Source organism: Haliotis cracherodii, unplaced genomic scaffold (assembly GCF_022045235.1).
Source record: "Haliotis cracherodii isolate W230 unplaced genomic scaffold, xgHalCrac1.p SCAF_15, whole genome shotgun sequence".
Lineage (NCBI taxonomy): Eukaryota > Metazoa > Mollusca > Gastropoda > Lepetellida > Haliotidae > Haliotis > Haliotis cracherodii.
In genome coordinates, this window is record NW_027266270.1 from 22,669,247 (window position 1) to 22,684,611 (window position 15,365).

Consider the following 15,365-nt stretch of genomic DNA (forward strand, 5'->3'; position numbering starts at 1 on the left):
TTATTTACCCACTCACATATTGACTCCCTTATTCACCCACTCACATACAGACTCCTTTATTCATCCACTCACATACAGACTCCCTTATTTACCCACTCACATATTGACTCCCTTATTCACCCACTCACATACAGACTCCTTTATTCATCCACTCACATACAGACTCCCTTATTTACCCACTCACATATTGACTCCTTTATTCACCCACTAACATACAGATTCCCATATTCACCCACTCACATATTGACTCCTTTATTCCCACACACCTATACATACTCCTTTATTCACACACTCACATACAGACTCCCTTGTTCACATACATACTCCCTTATTCACACACAGAAAATAGAAAAGAAGAGACTAGCATTTTTCGATTCAGCTAAAGAGGCGACTGTTGGTAGACAAGGAAGAATCGCCGAGACTGCCCTTATCTAGTGCTGTATCATTTCCCTGATAAAGGTCACCAATTAGCTGTGGTCACCATGGACACAACAAGACAACATAAAGCAAACGGAAAAAACTGGAAACTGTTGAGAGTATTTTATTGAATGATATTTATCCAATACTGCAAGGTAATAAATAATATGGATTGCTTATATGTACAACAAGGCAAATCTTATTTGCAGACATTCGAAGTCGATTTTTGAAAATCGATAAGCCCTCCAGTGTACACACGATGAAAGTTCGTATTCCGGAAGATAGTGTTTTGATCGGCCATAAATGACAACAGATATGTGTATCACAAGTTTGAGCCCTTGCTGTATCTAAGTGTTACGTCACAACACAGTAAAACAGTGATCCACACAACGAGGTAAAATGTACGTCTACAAGAAGCCCGTGCTATAAGAACCCGTATACCTACCGGACAGGAAAATAGATGTACACATTGTATTTACAAGGCCCCGATAAATGGATTGTTTTTGATCCGCATTTTCTCCAAAATCATATTTCCTGTTTGGGGAAATGACAACAATTATGGCTTCCAACGACTTCAATTATCCAGTGTCGCTGCCTTCTGTATGTATCAAAATGGTAGGAGATATAATACACTGGATAATCGAGGTTGTGTTTTCAAAGAGTGAAGTATACATTTCATGACTGCCTACTCGTTTTACTTTTAATATTTAGGCAATGTGTTATTTAAGGAACATTATAAAGTAACTCTTCATGATCAGAAAATAAACACACCATATTAATCTTTAGAAAGTATAGCTACTTTTTTCTAACGATTTTTTTTATTGTTATCGGTGAAATTCCGAAGAACAGTTAATAATCTGTGATGGCCCGACAATAATATTGTAATACTGGAGTAGTTTAGTCTCAATAATGCAGATGCCATTGTAGTCGCGCCCTTTCCTCCATCGTGGTCTGATGCTGGTACGGCAAGGTGGACGTCTCTTCCCCGTTTGTCCTGAAGCACTCGGGCTTGGCGTTTTCCAGTTCAGTCAACTGAGGATATGACTGTAACGTCTCCACCCCCATGTCCTGCACCCCGTAGCCGTCAGTGACCCGGGGCTGGTACTGCGCGTTAGACCCTTCGTTGTACACAGGGGTCTCATACGTCGTGGGGTATTGTACGTTCTGCCTGTAGCGGGGTTGTTCCCACGCCCATGGAGCGCGATCCAGGGGCTTCGAAGCTGGAGGGTTCACTCCCTCCGAGGTCCATTCGGGGTGTACAATGAAGTGGGATTTAGCCGAAAATGAGTTCTGAAAGCAAATGATTATTAGAGTATGTTAATTGTACGTAGAGAGAGTTTTTACGACGCGTTTAGCAATATTATATACCAGTTGTATTAAGGCGTCAACACCAGAAAAAGACTTCACATATTGTTTGTTGTTTAACGCCGCAGACAGCAATATTCCAGCTAAATGACAGCTGCCCGTTAAACAAATCAAGTCTGGACCAAGCAATCCAGTGATTGACATGAGAATCGATCCAAGCAATAAAGTCAACGAGCCTGACCACCTGATCCTGTTAGTCGCCTCTTACAACAAGCATAGTCGATTTTCACGGCAAGCAAGGGTTGCCGAAGACCTATTCTACCCCGGATCTTCAAGGTATCACCCATTGCTACCATGTAGGGATTCGATCCCCGTCTTCAGCGTGACGAGCGAACGCTTTAACAACAACTGCCCCATTTAACATTTCCAAAGAAGAGTGAGTGAGTCGGGTTTAACGCCGCTTTTAACAGTTTTCCAGTTATATCGCGGCGTGTCAGCTAAATGTGGGAGGAAAGCCCGAAGTGATGCAGGTCTCAGACGTTTACCACTTCGGTGAAACCCACGAGCACGGGTATGGTACTGACAAACCTAGAAACATAATCGGGGCAACCGGGATTCGAACCCACAATCATAGGTTTCAGGCATGCCCAAGGGACGCAACTCTGCACAGCGAATCGTGGCGCCTGAGACGACTGGGTGACCCGTGCCCCCTCCAAAAAAGAAGGAGGTGGAGGTCGACGCGGTGTGAGTGAGAAGATACTGTAAGGGTAGGTACGCAAAGAAATCGGTATATAATTGGTTGCCAAAATATCTTAACGTTTAATCAATTGCAAAGTCAGTAACACTGACAGAAGGTCGAACATATCAATACGTTTGATGTCACATTGATACCGGAGATTAGTTTATAGACTGATACAATTGAACACTGTGGTGTCTGACAAACATGACTGACTTTATCAGATATCATTGCGTTAAAAGACGAATTGTCACTGAACAACAATAGTCGTTTTAAATCGATCATGAAACGTTGCACCCCTTACAGTGCAGATCTGCATATGATAAGCCATATATACTCAAACACAAACGTTATTGTGGCCATATAAATTGGTATTATACTCTGCCAAAAAACACCGCAAAATTTATGTTTAAATGAATATTTTGATATATCATATAAATAATCAACAGATGGAAATCGATTGTTCAAAATTGGCACACATCATTGTCACTGACCCAGTAGATTTTCATGGTGAATGTCATCTGTTCTCAATATTTTGTATGGCCACGGACTGGCATCGTGGTCCCATGTAAGCAATCAGATCCCGAATTGTGGCCTGGGGAATGTTCACCCACTCGGTCTGCAGTGCTTGTGCCATCTGTCGGAGGTTCTGTGGATCCCATAAATGTTTCAATGGGTTTACATCTGGAGGGCAATGGCAGGACCTTGATGTTGTGATTCCTGAAAAGGGCTGTGTTGTCAGTCTTGCGGTGTGAGATCGGGCGTTGTCTTGTTGGAAAATAACGTTCGCTTGTTGCATAATGGGAAGGACGTGTGGCCGAAGAATCTTATCCGTGTAACGTTGTGACGTTAAACTCTCCAGAACTTGCACCAAGCCTGTTGTACCAGTGTAGGAGATGACCGCCCACATTATTAAACTACCACCACCAAATCTATCCCCTTCCTGTATGCAGTTTCATGCTCAACGTTTCACCTGTAAACGCGACGTCTACCTTCCTCACCGCGAAGCATAACACGTGGCTAAACCAAACTTGAATCCATCGCAGTCGGCCATACTCTGTGACCTTGAAACAGTGACGCCAAAACCGACGATGCAGGTCCGTCAAAATGACACCTCGAACTGATCGTCCGGCGCGAATACCTTCAGTGCGTAAACGGTTCCCCAGTGTTTGGGCTGATGTCCCACGCGTGGAAAACCTTGCTACAGCTGAAGATGTTTCTCCTGTTTTCAGTCGGCCAATGGCGTTTTTGAGTTTGGCTTTCATCAATCGTGGCATGTTTTCGCTTTTCCCTTGCTGTAAGATTGTGATGGCATGCAAATAAAACCCATCAAATGCTGTTGCACGTGCATGTCATGTTGGTGTGTTTCGGCGCCAGATTCTCATGAGGTTTTGTTTTTTTGTGATTGTTCCATCTTTTCACAAAATCTCTGAGCACCTCATTCTTTCCACTCAAATCAATCCCAATCCATGCAGAAATGACAATTCATGTTTGGTATTAATTTTGTATGTCTGTCAGATATTTACTATTTTACTTATTTTTCTTTTCTTTTTCTTTTTGATTGCAGAGTATATTATGTTATTGTTGGTGCAGTAGTAGAACTAGTAGTAGTCGTAGTACTAGTAGTAGAACTCCAATGAACTAAGTGAAAGAATTAGTCAATTCCCAATTATATCTCTCGAAACCATAAGATATACTCGCCGTGAGATAAACATGCGTGATATATGTATTACCACAACCAATACTAGTACACCATAATCGCATAAAATCCAAGAACCCCTGCAAGTACGGGTTAGAATTGGTCTTCAGCAACCCATGCTAATCGTAAAATCGGGAGGTCATGCACTCACACTGACTTGGTTGATGCAAGTCGTCGTATACCAATTGCGAAGATCTATGCTCATGTCAATCACTGGATTGTCTGGTCCAGACTCAATTATTTACAGAACGCCGTCATTTTGCTGCTATAGTGCTGAGTGTGGCGTTAAACAGCAAACAAACAAATCTAGAGGGACATTATCGCGTTGTCGCCCAAACAAAACCAAGTAAGTTTATATTTTGACCAAAGGTCGCGTTGTCGCGTTGTCGCATTGTCGCATTTCCGCCTTTTGAATAATACTAGTATATTTGCGTTTCGCCTTTTAATGGCGACAGGGGCGGTCGGGTAGCCTAGTGGTTAAAGCGTTCGCTCGTCACGCCGAAGACCAGGGTTCGATTCCCGACATGGGTACAATGTGTGAGCCCTTTTCTGGTGTCCCCCGCCGTGATATTGCTGGAATATTGCTAAAAGCGGCGTAAAACCATACTCACTCACTCATTTAATGGCGTCAATGCGTCAACGCGTCAATACACAGTCGCCTCTTGTAAAATGAGTAAAAGGCGTTACAGTTTACGACAACGCGACTGTGGCCCTTCTGGGACTCCATATAAATGGGAAATTAATAGACCGTGAACTCACAGCAAATAGACTGTCTTGGTGATTGAAGTCATGTATGACAGGTCGGACTGACCTGCAACAGAGAAAGCAACAAGACATGTCATCACTTCAATGTGCAATGACACACAAAGAACAAGGCCATATTGTAGGCCTGCTCTCGGATCTCCACACCATTGTCATTAAGGGACTGACCATTTAGTAAGGGGTAGTGGGGAGGGGGTTGGGGTTGGGATAGGGGTGAGAATGGTCTTAGGAGTGCCGCTATTTTATGTAACATTTTATCTTAAAACACACACGCACGCACGCACGCACGCACGCACGCACGCACGCACGCACGCACGCACACACACACACACACACACACACTCCACTACATGAAGCATTTTTTCCATGCCCCTCCCTCCCGCCACCCGCTTAATAAATTACCGGTCCCCATATAATGTTCAAATTTACAGTCGGTTTCTCAGAAGTACCATTTCCTGATTCTATAGGCGTGAAGCAAGAGTGTCGTCATGGAAACGGCAAGGAGCAGCTATGGGTATAGAACACAGTCTGTCACCTGTCGTTATAACTCTCATACACACAGTATATCAGCTGACGTTATAACCCTAACACAAGTATATATCACCTGTCGGTATAACTCTCACACACACAGTATATCACCTGTAGTTATAACTCTAACACATAGTATATCAGCTGTCCTTATAACTCTCACATCCATAGTATATCAGCTGTCGTTATAACTTTGACACACAGTATATCAGCTGTCGTCATAACTCCCTCACACACAGAGTATATCAGCTGTCGTTATAACTCTCTCTCACACACAGAGTATATCAGCTGTCGTTATAACTCTCTCTCTCACACAGTATATCAGCTGTCGTTATAACTTTGACACACAGTATATCAGCTGTCGTTATAACTCTCTCTCACACACAGTAAATCAGTTGTCGTTATAACTCTCTCTCACACACAGTAAATCAGCTGTCGTTATAACTCTCACATCCATAGTATATCAGCTGTCCTTATAACTTTGACACACAGTATATCAGCTGTCGTCATAACTCCCTCACACACAGAGTATATCAGCTGTCGTTATAACTCTCTCTCACACACAGAGTATATCAGCTGTCGTTATAACTCTCTCTCACACACAGTAAATCAGCTGTCCTTATAACTCTCACATCCATAGTATATCAGCTGTCGTTATAACTCTCATACACACAGTATATCAGCTGTCGTCATAACTCCCTCACACACAGAGTATATCAGCTGTCGTTATAACTCTCTCTCACACACAGAGTATATCAGCTGTCGTTATAACTCTCTCTCACACACAGTATATCATTGGCGTTATAACTTTGACACACAGTATATCAGCTGTCGTTATAACTTTGACACACAGTATATCAGCTGTCGTCATAACTCCCTTACACACAGAATATATCAGCTGTCGTTATAACTCTCTCTCACACACAGTATATCAGCTGTCGTTATAACTCTCTCTCACACACAGTAAATCAGCTGTCGTTATAACTCTCTCTCACACACAGTATATCAGCTGTCGTTATAACTCCCTCACACACACATTATATCAGCTGTCGTTCTAACTCTCACACACACACACAGTATATCACCTGTCGTTATAACTCTCACACACAGTATATCAGCTGTCGTTATAACTTTGACACACAGTATATCAGCTGTCCTTATAACTTTGACACACAGTATAACAGCTGTCGTCATAACTCCCTCACACACAGAGTATATCAGCTGTCGTTATAACTCTCTCTCACACACAGAGTATATCAGCTGTCGTTATAACTCTCTCTCACACACAGTATATCAGTTGTCGTTATAACTTTGACACACAGTATATCAGCTGTCGTTATAACTTTGACACACAGTATATCAGCTGTCGTCATAACTCCCTTACACACAGAGTATATCAGCTGTCGTTATAACTGTCTCTCACACACAGAGTATATCAGCTGTCGTTATAACTCTCTCTCACACACAGTAAATCAGCTGTCGTTATAACTCTCTCTCACACACAGTAAATCAGCTGTCGTTATAACTCTCTCTCACACACAGTATATCAGCTGTCGTTATAACTCTCTCTCACACACAGTAAATCAGCTGTCGTTATAACTCTCTCTCACACACAGTATATCAGCTGTCGTTATAACTCCCTCACACACACATTATATCAGCTGTCGTTCTAACTCTCACACACACACACAGTATATCACCTGTCCTTATAACTCCCTCACACACACTGTATATCAGCTGTCGTTATAACTCACACACACAGTATATCAGCTGTCGATAAAACTCACACACACACACACACACACACACACACACACACACCAAACGTAAATAATCATGAAGCTTAAAATACGTCAGTTCCATCCCAATATTGATTGCCATGACAACACATACAGGCAACCAGTAAAATTCACTCCACACCTGAACACAGAATATTCCTATCCAAATTTCAGTCACTTAAATACTGTCCACTTTAGCAGTAAGCGCCAGTGAACCACGAGGCGACAAAACCTGCCAACAGTGCGTTATGAGATATGATCCTAGACTTACTCAACTATCTTCTCCTTCTGTGTGGGGTCCGCGTTCTGCACTAAGGTCTCCATCTCTGACATCCACCTCAATCCTCCCACTGCAGCCCTGGGGTCTGTCCGTCTGTCACTGTGTCTGGGAAGGCTGATTTCACCTGTATCCAAGGCTGAGTTTAAATCCGCTTTGCTACCCTCGCGGAGGTAATGACTCCTGCGGTAATCCTTCGTCCTAATCGGCACGGTGGTACACTCGTCACGTGACAGTGCCCCGGCTAATCTCCCGGCAGGATTATCAGTTTACAGCGAGCTGATAAAGCTGCCCACTTGGCATGAAATATTAAACATGTTCCCGACTACAGGCCGCTTGGTTCGTTACAATCAATGGATACGTTTTTAATTGGATTGCCTATGATAAAAGCGACTAGCGTACAACACGCGATATTGTGTCTGAGTATTGTATGACCGAGGTTAGCTATAAGACGTAACCACTAAGTTTCATTATGTAGTTAAGTGTACTGCTGTAATTTGAACGGTCGTACACAAACTTTGATTCCCTGCCTACGTTCACATATTCCTTAATACAACGGGCACTGAAGGGGTTCGGGAAGATTACTACACCGCACATTCCAATTTTGCAAATATAGCGTGTTATCTCGACGTTCACATCACTTCGGGATAACGGTTGTTCGAGGTTGTGAAATTATGATGCTACTCGAAGTGAACTTGGTAATTTGAAATAATTCGACATAACCTGATTTCGAGAGAAATTACAATGGTTATCGTTTAGTTCATGTACGAAATGTAACCGCTATGAAACAGAAAATGAATACCATTTTTTGTTAATTTGTCCTTTTTATAAAAGCAGTAGGGAAAATTTAATTCCAAAATGTTACCATGTGCAACCATCTGTTCCAAAATTTATCAGTCTCCTATCTACCAGAAATGATTCTGTTATTAAAAACCTGTCCATATATTTAAAAAGACATTTATTCTTGTAAATACAAATGTAAAAAATATGAACGTTTGTTGTACGAAAATTTGTGCATGTGCATAGCATATATTATTCCTGTAAATGAACTCAGGAATAAACTTACAGTAAACTATGGTTATAACGAACACGCTTATAACGAATTGACGGATATAACGAACTAACTTTTTTAGTCCCGACTATTTGCTGTAGTTATGCTGTATATATGCTTATAACGAATTACGGTTATAACGAACTAAAATTAGTAGTCCCTTTGAGTTCGTTATAACCGTAGTTTACTGTATAGTTGTTGATTTACACCGCAAACAACAATATTCAAGCTCAGTCACGACACTTTGTAATTTAACTTTAAAATGCATATTAGGACATCCTTTACATCACCTAAGTTTCCCGTGAAGATCTGGGTTAGAATAGGTCATTTTCCAGCAACCCATGCTTGCCGTAAAAGGCGACTATGCTTGTTGTAAGAGGCGACTAACGGGATCGGGTGGTCAGGCTCGCTGACTTGGTTGCTGCATGTCATCGATCCCAATTGTGTAGATCGAGGCTCATGTTGTTAGTCACTGGATTATTTACAGACCGCCGTCAGAGAGCTCGGATATTGCCGAGTACGGCGTTAAACAACAAACAAACAAACAAACAAACAAAAACATCACCTAAGTGACTGATACACGTCATCTATGCAAGAGCGGATCCAGCATTCTTAAAAGGGTGGGGTCCAAAATATCAAAATCAAAATCCCCTCTCAGTGGGGGTGGGGGCAAGGGGTTTGTCCCCCTGCTATGCTAAGTGTAAAAAGTGAACAACACTGGCCTGTTTACTGAGTAGGTGAGTGAGTATGGTTAACGCCGCTTTTAGCAATATTCCAGCAATGTCACGACGGGGGACACCAGAAATGGGCTTCACACATTGTGCCCATGTCGGGAATCGAACCCGGGTCTTCAGCGTGACGATCGAAAGCTTTAACCACTAAGCTGCCCCACCGCCCTGTTTACTGAAAAGTGAGGTAAATATTCCACTTATTCCACTAATATAGTGACGTGTCGCATGTGTACAGGTGTGTGTGGCTGTAATAGAACCAGCCCACCCAGATACCAAGTCGCAGTTTTAACATTGATATCCCACTCAGACACAGTATTCTGACTCCGAGCCTACCAGTCCTTGTTTTGTCTCTTTAATGCCGAGCTCCTGGCATAATTCAAATTTATTTCCTTATACATGTATATGATATTTACAATACGGAAACACACTCAGCTAATACCCACCGTCCTGCTTAATCATATGATATTTTATGACCCTTGAAACATGAAACCCAACTTCCTCAATATGAGGACCGGTGATACAACACGTGACATTGATGGTCAGCTCATGTTGTACCTGTTCCAGAGGCAAGAAAGTTAACTGACTATAAAAGTCCGGTTTCCACCCTTGCCGAACTAGGCTGGTGTTATGGAGTTACATTTTGACTGGACTAACGAGTCTATGCATAGTCCAATCAACCTCGCGCAATGAAATCGAAATCCGGTTCGTAAAATGTCATGCAGATTTCGGTCGATTGCAGCATTTGCAAAGCATGTGCACAGCCAACACGTTGTCAACAGATATTTTCCTAAACTTTTCATGTGTTTAACCAAGGTGCTCACGTGATTTGATGCACTTCGTGATGTAAAACTCGTTTTATCACAATATAGATCTTGATTATCGATCAGATCATCTTGACTTGGCGCTGCCATTTTGATTGAAGTAAATGCAAGTTACATGAGAGGTGAAATCTGATTGGTCCATGGGAGAGGCAAAGAAGGGACATAACTCGTAATAGCCACTGGTGGGGCTACGATCGAGCCAAGGAATTCTAGCCTGGTTCGGCAAGGGTGGTAAATGGACTTTTGTAGTCAGTTAACTCTTTTGCCTGGGGAGACACTGGAATCGCACAATGACATACATCAATAAGGATCCTGCATGACATTCCATACCATGACATTCCAATAACACAGAAATACTGAAAATGTAAGTGGGTGTGTTTTGTGCGTATATTTGAGGACCTGCCAAAACCAATATTGTCTTACAATATCATAACAATTTCCTTTTGTAAACATTTCCGAAAGAGATAATCATGAAGTGTTATGAACAATGGCCTCCTAACAGTAAATAATAGCAATGCCCATGACAATAAAATGAATAGAAACATACCAAAGTGTCTCGGCTACCAAGTGCCCCCATTTCCAATGAAGTCCGGTCTTAGGTTTAAGGCCCCTTTAATGGTTTAATTAGAAGATAAATACTATGTGTCTGTCTATTCCGTTATTTTATTGAGTATTTGCATCTTGGAAAATCATCTCGAGACCCGAAAGCGTGAAGTCAACGAAAGTCCCCTCGTAAAATCCCGCGCACTGTAACACGCCATTTTGTAAAACTCGGTCACCGGTAGTGATGTCAAACTTCAACATATTTGTTGTACATATTTGGTAATTTCTCTGAGGTGAAGGTCCTTGAATGAAAGTACACACGGTCATTGTTAACTGCTTTTTACTGTTTCGTGATGTAGATCTTGCATATCTTTTGTACATTTTTTTTACACAATTAATTTCACTTTGGATATTAATTTTAATTAAAAATTTAAAATCCCAATAATTCCCATGAATAGACAAAAATCAAAATATTTGTTATGAATGTTAATATTGTATTTCAATTTGCGTCCATTGTTAATTAGTATGCAAAAAATGCTGAGTAATCATGTATTCCTACACAGTGATTCGGTCGCTTGCTTCAGGGAATGCAAATCATATTTTCACCCTTTGACATTTGGTCATGTGACCCAAATTAGCCAATTTGTTGCATTTCAAAATGGGTTTGCAAAATTGTCTGCTTCCAAATATTTATCTCATTATTCAAATGTTAAATCTTTGCTGAATGTAGAAAAATATATTGATTCTTTGCAGGATAAATCTCTCAGAAGAACCTTCTGTAAATTTAGGATTAGCTTACATAATTTTAATGTTCAGTTACTACGTAAAAAAACCTCAGATAATGAAAATAGTGTATGTAGATATTGTAACATGGGTTGTATTGAAAATGATGACCATGTCTTTTTCACTTGTGATTATTACCAGACTTTACGGAAACATTATATTACCCAACTACAGGATATGTATGACGGTTACCTGTCACTTCCAAATATTCTTTACTGCAATAATGTCGATGTAATAAAACTGACTTCTGTATACCTGTATAAGATATTTAAATCTAGAAAAACGTGACTAAATTTATATTGTACTGACATTGTAATATAGGCCATGTGGCCCACATTACCGAATAAATCTGTCTGTCTGTCTGTCAATCACAACACAGAACACACTTGCTGTAGGTTTACAATGATGACTTTATACCACTAGAAGTGTCACCACTACCAATGTTGCTGACATTTACAAACAATAGCTCTTTGAATTCAACTGATTTGTGTGTCAAAAGTTTCTTTTGTGCAGTGATATGACACACGTTGCACAAAATAAAATAAAACAGTTAGTTTTTTCTTTCAAATTATCCAATATTACATAACAAATATGTGTCAAACGATGCATACTTTATCCAAAAGATTACACACTACTTAGGTAAGAAATATTTACAACATATGTAATACGTGTATAAAACATAAAAGCTGTACAGAATATACCCCCTGATCTTTGTTCTGACATATACTTGTATACTTGACAAATCTACATATACCTGTATCCTTGACAAATCTACATATACTTGTGTACTTGACAAATCTACATATACTTGTATCCTTGACAAATCTACATATACTTGTATCCTTGACAAATCTACATATACTTGTATACTTGACAAATCTACATATACCTGTGTACTTGACAAATCTACATATACTTGTATACTTGACAAATCTACATAAACTTGTATAGTTGACAAATCTACATATACTTGTATACTTGACAAATCTACATAAACTTGTATAGTTGACAAATCTACATATACTTGTGTACTTGACAAATCTACATATACTTGTGTACTTGACAAATCTACATATACTTGTATACTTGACAAATCTACATATACTTGTATACTTGACAAATCTACATATACTTGTATACTTGACAAATCTACATATACTTGTATACTTGACAAATCTACATATACTTGTATACTTGACAAATCGACATTTACTTGTATATTTGACAAATCGACATATACTTGACAAATCTACATATACTTGTATACTTGACAAATCTACATATACTTGTGTACTTGACAAATCTACATATACTTGTGTACAACTTCCAATGTGTTCAGGATGGGGTGTGGAAAGGGGAGGGATAACCATGCGGCCGGCATCTGACTGTGACCTGTGACCGTGCCGGGCTACCCTTGGGTTTCCAGACCCCAGATTCGCCCTGATTACGACCCTTGGTCTTTCCGCTATATATCCTTGTTCCTGTGGATGACCAAAGTGGTAAATGTCCACGCCTTCTCCACGGGGGCTCTCCCCATCTAAATATTGATACGCCATGTTTGACTGAAATGCTGTTCAAACCAGTCTTTAACTCCTACCCATTTCCAGTGTCAAAGACCGAACAGATGACAAACGGTTCAAAGAAGGAGAAGTATCAAATGAGCTCTTTAACAACACCTTAACTCTACACCTGGGTCTTGTGTTCCATGAACCGACTCAGAACAACCAGACCGTCAATTAGTGCCATGTGATCTTCGAGTAGCTTTGCAGCAAACCAGTCTCTGTATCCGAATCTTCAAGAGGTTTTTGAAATTTTGGCAACAGATGGCGTAAATTATGGGGTTCAAAGCACTGTTTAGGAAGTGTGACATAAACAGGATGTTGTACAAAACCCGTTTGGCACCCTTAAAACTTGGTGAAGGATTGCCACCATGTACAACGCCAATCACCAGCGCCGGTAGCATGCTGACTATGAATGTAACTGTTACAAGCAACATCATTCCGGTTGTTTTGTCCATGGTTGGAGCGTGCAAAGTGCGTCGTGGCATTGGTAAAGATACTTTCATTTCAGTGAAATTTGATGAATCTGTTTCAGAGCTTGCCACCCGTGGTGGCAAGTCTTCCGCACACTCCACTAGACAATTATTTCCATTTTCGGAATTTTCCACTTCTCCGTTTACATATGATTGCAATTTACTCAGAATTACGGCACTTTGGTCGTTTTCATCTCCGGACTGTATTTCACTTTCCTCAAAGTCCTCCTTTCCCTTCTCATTTTCCCCCTCCTTCTTCTCAATCTCCTCCTTCACCCTCTCCTTTTCCTCCACCTTCTCCCCCTCCCCCTTCTCAGTTTTCTCCACCACATCCTTCTCATCCGACTCTCTCGAATGTGTATTGTTGACACTGCTACCGTGGATGTCGTTTGTCGGCGTTATACTCTTAGCCCGCTCTCGGAACATTTTCTGTACTCGAAGACGCTTCCATATAGCCGGGTAGACGATGATGAGAGATGTAGATTCACAAACGCCTGGTATCATCAGGGCAATGAAGAAACACTTCGCCTCGTAGCTACCCGAAAAGACACACATTTCCAGATGTTCATCATAATCAATAATGAAGGCTGGAGGGCTTGCAAAACACGCACTTGTCAAGACACTTACCAGGACAAGCACTTTTGCTGAAGTTAATGTCACTTGTGTTTTTGTCGGTGTGCATATGCTCCTATAACGACTAACTGCAACCACAGTGAGTAAATTAAAGGATGTAATTGTGCAGAACACCACAGAAATGTATTTAGTTATACATATAAAGAAGGACGAACCATGTATGTCACTGATCATCTGCACTGGAATGCTGATAAGACAGGTGATAAGATCCACAACAGCAATCACAAAGATGAGCAGATTAAACGCAGACCTGGGGCGAAAGTACACAAAACACACCAGAACATTTCCGCAGATCCCAATCACCATGATAGGACACAGAAACAGTAGGTTGGTTACAATCTCGTAGGTCGGCTGGTGTAACATTGTGCTGCTCTCCGCGGTGTTGGTCTCTTGGCAAATACTGAACCCATAGTCTCACTAGCTTCCTCAATGGGCTTTTATACATTGCCGTTTTACGTCCGCGATACTCCAGGTTCCTGTTTTAGGAGGAAAGGGACGACTTGAAAAATACAGTCGCACCTTATTGTCAGGGACCTGGAATGACGGATGATAACTGACTGACTGACTGAGTATGGTTTTACGCCGCTTTTAGCAATATTCCAGCAATATCACGGCGGGGGACACCAGAAATGGGCTTCATACATTGTACCCATGTCGGGAATCGAACCCGGGTCTTCGGCGTGTGACGGATGATAAACTTTGGGCGTCTGTGTATATATTATAAGTCGGTGTCTGAAGTTGTGAAAAGGGATATTTTCATTGCAGTGAATATAACACTTGATATTTCACGGCAGTGAACGTAACACTTTGACGGAACTATTGTCATACAAGAGTTACCTCCCCGCAAACTGTCTCCCTCTGACGTAAGTGTCTGGCCCCAACACATAATGTTGATTTCCTTTTAACATCAGTTTCACATTAACAAGGCAAAATAATAACAGATGGTCATTTATGGAGTGGATGCCCCTTTTTGCCGTTTGTTATTCTCTTGAAAATGTTTCGTTACAAGCTGTAAATTTCTTAAATAATTCGTCAATCGAGACTGTTCGTTACGCAAAGCGCCATGTTTGTAACTTGAACAGCGTGTATTCCTTGGCTTCAAACAGTTGATTCTGTATATAATCACATCCAAATGTATGATAAAGAATTTTAGTGACCTCAAATATTTTTATTGCTTTTGGTTTTTTTTAAGATTTGGCAAACTCGGAACTATTTCGTAAGTCGCAATTACAAGGGGTGGTGAAACGTCTCTGCGTGTTTCAAGGTCTG

The 15,365-nt window shown here is 41.0% G+C and overlaps 1 protein-coding gene across 1 annotated transcript; it reads right to left on the reverse strand.

Moving 5' to 3' along the window:
• Positions 1-1,287: 1,287 nt before the first annotated feature.
• On the reverse strand, positions 1,288-13,967 carry LOC139461593 (uncharacterized). The gene is made up of 4 exons (XM_071243067.1): positions 13,628-13,967; positions 7,497-7,746; positions 4,917-4,968; positions 1,288-1,707 (listed from the first exon to the last, which is right to left on the reverse strand). The coding sequence occupies exons 1-4, from the start codon at positions 13,965-13,967 to the stop codon at positions 1,321-1,323; spliced, it is 1,029 nt and encodes a 342-aa protein (XP_071099168.1). The 3' UTR covers positions 1,288-1,320.
• Positions 13,968-15,365: the final 1,398 nt, after the last annotated feature.

Coding starts and splice junctions, on each gene's coding strand:
- LOC139461593 (XM_071243067.1), bottom strand. CDS start 13,967: ATGATACCAGGCGTTTGTGAATCTACATCTCTCATCATCGTCTACCCG. Junction 4,969..7,496: donor CAGAAGGAGAAGATAGTTGA/GTAAGTCTAGGA, acceptor TCTCTGTTGCAG/GTCAGTCCGACCTGTCATAC. Junction 1,708..4,916: donor ACCAAGACAGTCTATTTGCT/GTGAGTTCACGG, acceptor ATTTGCTTTCAG/AACTCATTTTCGGCTAAATC.